We start from the raw sequence: 6,603 nt of genomic DNA, 5'->3' as shown, positions 1-6,603 counted from the left end.
AGTCCAGTCCGATTTTAAAAACTTGTTTAATATGCAATTTGAAAAGTTTGAAATATGGATTTTGATGGAACAACTAACTCTAAGCCCAAAGTGTCATGGAATAACATCTCGACCTGTTGTTAAGCCGTGTGGCACTTGAATGTGATAACTCGTCATGAAGCAAAGTCATATTGACTAAGAATCATCCCTCAGTTCATTAGTCGATCTCACAGTATCCTGTCCGAACAAACAAGCCACACATTAGTCTCGCGCCATAATATAATTCCAAACTCACAAGTACATTTGGAAGGAGATCCCGCGAGGCATAGCGAATGCTAGATGGCAACCCTACTCCTCAACCAAGAGCGCGATATGGAGCCCTCTGGCCCCAAACCGTCCCTAAGTATCATCCTAGAGAGACATCGTATCATCTACTTGGTCCCGATGCCAGCACACTTAGGTTACTCATGAACCTAGGAGAATGTCGCTTACACCATGATAGCTCCACATGCTAGCTTAGATTCGACCATAACTAGCATTCTAGTAACCACAATTAAGGGGTTATTCAGCATTCAGTGCGTTTGTTTTGCACCTCTGAATGATTCAGTGTTGATGATTCAGTAAAACAGTGATGAATGATTAATCACAGAAGTACATTCTGAATCATTCAGAGCCAGTTATCAAACAACATGTCACATTCAGAGCCAAACCATTTAGAGCCTCTGAATCATTCAGTATTTGAATCATTCAGCGCTTAATCATTCTGAAGTAAACAAACATCCACTAAGTCTTTAACAACCGTTAATGGCGAGGAGTGCAATTATCCTTGGGTCTATATCGAAATTGTTTTTTAGGTTTGAGGAACACGTATTTTAAAATATAAAATAGTATTCGATTATTTTAAATTTGATTCTTTTATAAAAGATTTTAAAAATCTATTTAAAATGACAATTTACTATATATATATATATGCATTTAAAATCAATAGAAAGTTGAGTTGATTATATTTGAAAAATGTTATAACACCATCCCAACATCTAAAATTAATATAATTCTAAAAATTGTGTTGACTCAGTTTTCAAAAATTTATGGACACGGATTTAGTTTTAAAATTTGATTCCTTATATGAATATAAATTTTAAACAGTTAAATTAAGTGAACTCAATTGAAAATAAAAATATTTCTATTATTTCTTTTAAAGATTTTTTAAAAAATACTTAACTTTGATACAATTAAATACAGATAAATTTATTCTTTTATAGAAGATTTTAAAATCTATTTAAATTGACGATGTATGAAAATTAGATTAAAAGTCAAGTTTCGGAATCGATTACATCTGAAAAAAAGTTACAACACTCTCACGACACTTAAAATTAATATTTTTCAAAAAAAAATTATGAAAAAGGGTTTAATTTTAAAATGTGATTCTTAAGTGAACATACACTTTAACCACCAATACGTGTGTTAAGAGAAGAACCTGAAAATTTACCCAAAATGGCGTAATTTCAACAGTTCTCCTAAATATGGTTTAACGGTGTCGCTGATCTTCTTCCCCATTGAATTTTAGACTCCCATTATCCTTTTAAATTTGTTTTTCTTTTCAGATATTTTCCCTAAATTTTGTTTTATAGGCTCCACTTCTCTGAATTTTTTCCGATCTAATTCTTTTTTTTCTTCACCCGAATCCGATCCAGATCGGATTCAAAAATATGGCGGCAACGAGACGGTTACGCGGCCTCCAATCGCAGCCAGGCAATAGAACTTGCGTCGATTGCAACCAAAAGAATCCCCAATGGGCTTCGGTCTCCTACGGTGTTTTCATGTGCTTAGAATGCTCCGGTAAACACCGAGGTTTAGGTGTCCACATCTCATTCGTCCGATCCGTTACCATGGATTCATGGTTCGACATCCAGATCAAGAAGATGGAATACGGTGGTAACGACAAGCTCAACGCCTTTTTGGCTCGGTACGGGATCCCTAAAGAAACCGATATCGTTACCAAATATAACTCTTATGCCGCCAGTATTTATCGTGATCGTATCCAAGCCCTTTCCGAGGGCCGCCCGTGGAAGGATCCACCCATTGTGAAAGTGACTCTCAACGGAGGTTGTGGCAGTAGAAAACCGCCGTTGAGCGGTGGTGGGAGCAGGGGCAGTAATCATATTCATACTAATAATGAAGGGTGGGACAATTGGGATAATGACGATTCTTTTAGATCTTCGAATGATATCAGAAGGAATCAATCGGCGACTGATTTTAGAGAAGAGAATAATAATGGTGGGGAAGCAGGAGGTTCTCCCATGAGGTCGAGGTCCACAAAGGATATATACACGAGATCCGAGCTGAAGGCTTCGGCAGCGAACAAGGAGAGCTTTTTTGCAAGGAAGATGGCGGAGAATGAATCTAGGCCTGAAGATCTACCACCTTCCCAAGGAGGGAAATACATTGGGTTTGGATCCAGTCCTATGCCTACCCAGAGGAATAATGATCCTCAGGGTGATGTGCTCTCTGTTGTTTCTCAGGTTAAGAAGTTATTTCATTGTTCTTATCATTTTCTAAAATGTGTGACTTTCATTTTATGAGATGATAGATTATTAGTTGAATTTGTTTGTGTTGCAGGGTATTGGGATGCTATCCTTAGTAGCAGCATTGGCTGCCCAATCTGCTGCAAGTGTTGTCCAAGCAGGAACGATGGAGTTAAGCACCAAGGTATTTTGGGGTTACGATTTCTATCTGGCTAAGTTGTTGCTGTTATAGTTATAATATGATTCATTTGTGCAGGTTAAGGAGGGTGGCTATGATACCAAGGTTAACCAAACCGTCAGCGTCGTCACCGCAAAGACGTCGGAGATCGGCCAGAGAACATGGGGGATCATGAGAGGAGTCATGTTATTAGCTACACATAAAGTTGAGGAGAACGCGAAAGACGGCATGAACTGGAACAACAATAACTTGCAGCAAATCGAAAGCGAGAAAAATGGATATCATCAGGACTGTAACCAGGGGAATAGAGGATGTAATTCTACTTCTAGTGGACAATCATCCTCTGTTGGGAATTATAGTTCTTGGGATGACTGGGACAATATGAAGGAAGGTACCACAAAGGAGACTACTTATAGCAACGATGGTTGGACTGGCTGGGATGATGGATTTGATAATTTCTATAATGGTGCATCTGATAAAGGAGCTGTTGATCACAACGGAAAATCGGATGACGCCACCGGGTCGGGTGTACGCTTTCGGTAAGGTTAATTTCTTATTTATTCCTCTGAATTACCAATACTGGATTAGATCTTCAAAAGCCAAGTTGGGATATTGTTTCAAAAGATTTTACTAATGTAATTTTCATGTTTAAAAGTAGTTTATATTTGTAAAAAGAGAAAGTGAACAGAAAAGGCTAATTGGCTAGATTTGGAAAGAGGATTGGTTGTAAAGAAACACATTATTTATGAAATGAAACTTCAAAATTGCTTTGGATTTGCTAGAACTTTATGTTCTTATTATTTATTTAACCTCGAGTTCTAGACATATTACAGTGGCTTTTTACATCAACATAGCCTCACTCTTGTTCATCCCATTTTACATCACAAATCTAGGAATGACATCCTTTTCTCATATCATCTCTGAAACAGTTGCCTCATTTTCAGCTGCTTCTTTCGGTCGTTGAATCACTAGGATAGATGGGAAGATGCTTCGATCTCCGGAAGTTAGAATACTTCCGATAGCTCCCAGTTCCTCACTCTGTGTATGGTTTCCTGTTGTTTCCCTGCAAGATGGGTGATGTCCCTTTCCGACCATGAGAATATCATACTCCCTGCTCTGTCCAATCCTTAGCACTTCTTCCATGACATTGCTGCTGGCCTTCACTTCGTATTGGACAGATGTATCTGACCGTCTGAACTCCTCTAGTGCAAACTCATCCAGTTCCTGCTAAAACCACATCTCTTCAGCACTGTAATGAAAGTGGTAGGCAATTCAAAATTCTTTTAACAGAATTTTATGTGTGTTTTACCTTCTCTCTTATATTTCCATCCCTTTGGCCTTGGAGGAACCTCACTAGAGTCACCTGAACTAGTTGCTTTCCGGTCATTCTCTGACCGAGCTGCAGAGCTTCACGATCATCCGGTCCACCAATAAACAGAATAACTACTCTTTTTAGCATTGTTGTGGTGGGTTCTGCCGGTTGCTCTGCTGGATTGTTAAATCTACTGTCGATAAGTAATGCAACTGAGCATGTTGCGGTTGTTAGGACCCTTTGATTGACCTCTCTCCAGCTATGACTGATGCTCTTAATTGCCTCGTCACCCTCCCCATTCCATTGCTTGTGGAAAGGTAGGATGATCATTTCCACACTTCGATCCTTGGCTACATGGCAAATATCCTCATGCATAGTTGACAATGCTGAAATAGCGGTCGAGTGGTGCACCCTCCCAAGCTGTGCATTTGCCTCAAATGCAGACGCAATTTGATCGCGTTTAGCCCCTCGACCTAGGCAACTAATGAAGGGAAGACCATTCTTTCGGGTTCTTTGAACCATCAAAATAGATGAAGACCGATCAGTAAGTTCAACAAGGTGCATCACATGGAGTTTGAGTGGGGATCTGTTGGTCTCATGTATCGACTCCATGAGATGGATGAGTGATGGCACATTGCTAGGTCCATGGATACATGCCAGGATTCGGAACTCGTTTTCCAAGTCTTCCGCAGGGTGCGATGCTTGTTCTGATCGATGCCGAGGTTTGTATATCGCCATAACTGTTGGAGTTGTTAAGAAAGTTGAAAAAAGTGCCATCAACACTAAAATTGCAAACATTTCATCATTGAGAACCTACAATAACAACGATCACTAAGGCATCCTGCTGGTTAGAAACTTTCTGTAAGAAACACAATGGCAAGGATCAGTTTATACGCACCTTTTTTTCCTTGCCGATGTTGAGAACAATTAGCTCAACCAACCCTTTGGTATTCATCAAAACCCCAAGAGCCAACGACTCCCTAACTGGAATCTTACACAACATCGCCGTGAAAAATGTCCCCAAAATCTTCCCTGCGCAAGCCGTGGATATAATAAGCACTAAAAGTCCCCACGCCTCGAAGCCTTGAATTTTGGCTATGTCTGTCCTTAATCCACTAGAGGCGAAGTAAAGAGGAAGAAGCAAACCGGCTACGAAGTCTTCAATCCTTGTGATCAATTTTTGTCCGAACTCGCTTCCTTTGGGAATGGTTAGTCCAAAGATGAAAGCACCGAAGATTGCATGGATTCCTATAAGGTCAGTCATGAAACCGGATAACATTACCCCGGTCAGGGTTAAACATATAAAGGCTTCATGAATAACGTAGGGTTCCGGTGAGCTCTGTCGAGCAACCCAGGTCATTAGGGGGCGTACGAGGATTAACATGAAAGCAACAAAAGCTACTCCGCAAAGTAGAACCCATATGGATATCAAGGGGCTTTTGTGAGCTTCATTTGAGCCATTTCCAGCTAGGGCGATGGCCAATGTCAGCAATACCCAAGCGGCAACGTCGTTTAATGCAGCTGCAGCCATGGCAGTCTGGCCGACATGAGTTGTTAGTTGCTTGAGCTCTGCTAGAATGCGTGCAAGGACAGGGAAAGCTGTGATGGAAAGTGCCACGCCTAGGAACATGATGTACTGTCCATATCCTACTCTATCTTCTCCTTTTACGGCTTTTCGGAGAAAGAAAGAAAGGCCAGCTCCGAATATGAAAGGGAGGGACATCCCAACTACGGCGATGCTCAAAGCCTTCCTACCGCTTTGACGGATTGTGCTTAGTTCAAGTTCAAGTCCCACGAGAAACAGAAAGAAGAGAAGACCAATACTTGCGGTGGATTCGAGTATGGGCATACTCCATGAAGGGAAAACTAAGTTCAAGAAATCTTTGTTGCGGCCTAAAGCTGACGGTCCGAGCAAAATCCCACCCTGCAAAAGAAAAAAACAGTAAAAAGAAGTCATTTCAAAGTAGAAAAAACAAGAGATTGCAATCTTGTTTGTCAACGTACAATAATCTCTGCAATGACTTTGGGCTGGTGCAGAGGCTTGAGAAGAAGGGCAAGGAAGCGGCTTGTGAAGAGAACCAAGGTTGTTTGAACGATCAGCAATGGGAAGGAGTAGTTTAGAGGATTCTCGCCTTGCCAGACTCCATCCGACGACGTTGGGATAGAGCTAATGTTTCGTTGCATGGCTCGCCGGTGCTATGTGAAGGACTAGCAAAACCTGACAACGACAAGGCTGCAAAAACTTCTGCCAATGTGAAAATGTGTGTAATCGACTGAATCTGTTGATCAAAAGAGTTGGACTAACTCTGTGTTTTTATGGAGGATTAATACTGTTGAAGATGCCCTTGTTGTTATTACCTGTTCCTTCCAAATAATGACAAGTGGGATTAGTTTGTAGCACTAATATTTTGGTGCGCTATAAAGTTTTAATGGAGGTTAAGATAAGTTTATATGTTTTATTGTTGGTTGAGGATCTTTCATTATTTTAATACTTATTGATTTATCTCGAATGTTGAGTGGTTGAGTGTGATTTATTTGGATTGATTCAAGTCATAAGAATTCAATTGGAGAATCATTTAACGAGATTGGATAAGAAATTGGGCATTTCT

At 40.4% G+C, this 6,603-nt stretch overlaps 2 protein-coding genes across 3 annotated transcripts; one reads left to right on the top strand and one right to left on the bottom strand.

Moving 5' to 3' along the window:
* Nucleotides 1-1,461: 1,461 nt before the first annotated feature.
* Nucleotides 1,462-4,158, top strand: LOC120211591 (ADP-ribosylation factor GTPase-activating protein AGD7-like). The gene is made up of 4 exons (XM_039210086.1): nt 1,462-2,501; nt 2,599-2,688; nt 2,761-3,226; nt 3,612-4,158. Exons 1-3 carry the CDS (start codon nt 1,689-1,691, stop codon nt 3,223-3,225), a joined length of 1,368 nt encoding a protein of 455 aa, XP_039066017.1. The 5' UTR covers nt 1,462-1,688; the 3' UTR covers nt 3,226; nt 3,612-4,158.
* On the bottom strand, nt 3,469-6,306 carry LOC120211590 (cation/H(+) antiporter 20-like). Of its 2 annotated transcripts, XM_039210085.1 has the most exons (5): nt 5,999-6,306; nt 5,141-5,918; nt 4,893-5,026; nt 3,992-4,807; nt 3,469-3,906 (listed from the first exon to the last, which is right to left on the bottom strand). In XM_039210085.1, the coding sequence occupies exons 1-5, from the start codon at nt 6,176-6,178 to the stop codon at nt 3,592-3,594; spliced, it is 2,223 nt and encodes a 740-aa protein (XP_039066016.1). In that variant the 5' UTR covers nt 6,179-6,306; the 3' UTR covers nt 3,469-3,591. The 2 variants fall into 2 exon arrangements, with proteins under 2 accessions (XP_039066016.1, XP_039066015.1); XM_039210084.1 differs by having other exon boundaries at nt 3,470-3,906; nt 4,893-5,918; nt 5,999-6,305.
* Nucleotides 6,307-6,603: the final 297 nt, after the last annotated feature.

This window comes from Hibiscus syriacus, unplaced genomic scaffold (genome assembly GCF_006381635.1).
Source record: "Hibiscus syriacus cultivar Baekdansim isolate YM2019G1 unplaced genomic scaffold, ASM638163v2 tig00109973_pilon, whole genome shotgun sequence".
Taxonomy (NCBI): domain Eukaryota; kingdom Viridiplantae; phylum Streptophyta; class Magnoliopsida; order Malvales; family Malvaceae; genus Hibiscus; species Hibiscus syriacus.
This window is presented reverse-complemented; position numbering and strand designations above follow the sequence as displayed.

What these genes read in the sequence shown, in the direction of transcription:
- LOC120211591 (XM_039210086.1), top strand. Translation starts at nt 1,689, where the DNA reads ATGGCGGCAACGAGACGGTTACGCGGCCTCCAATCGCAGCCAGGCAAT. An exon ending in TGCTCTCTGTTGTTTCTCAG is followed by an intron (nt 2,502 to 2,598) that starts GTTAAGAAGTTA and finishes TTTGTGTTGCAG; the next exon opens with GGTATTGGGATGCTATCCTT. An exon ending in CGATGGAGTTAAGCACCAAG is followed by an intron (nt 2,689 to 2,760) that starts GTATTTTGGGGT and finishes TCATTTGTGCAG; the next exon opens with GTTAAGGAGGGTGGCTATGA.
- LOC120211590 (XM_039210084.1), bottom strand. Translation starts at nt 6,178, where the DNA reads ATGCAACGAAACATTAGCTCTATCCCAACGTCGTCGGATGGAGTCTGG. An exon ending in AAGTCATTGCAGAGATTATT is followed by an intron (nt 5,919 to 5,998) that starts GTACGTTGACAA and finishes TTTCTTTTGCAG; the next exon opens with GGTGGGATTTTGCTCGGACC. An exon ending in ATGGAAATATAAGAGAGAAG is followed by an intron (nt 3,907 to 3,991) that starts GTAAAACACACA and finishes TGGTTTTAGCAG; the next exon opens with GAACTGGATGAGTTTGCACT.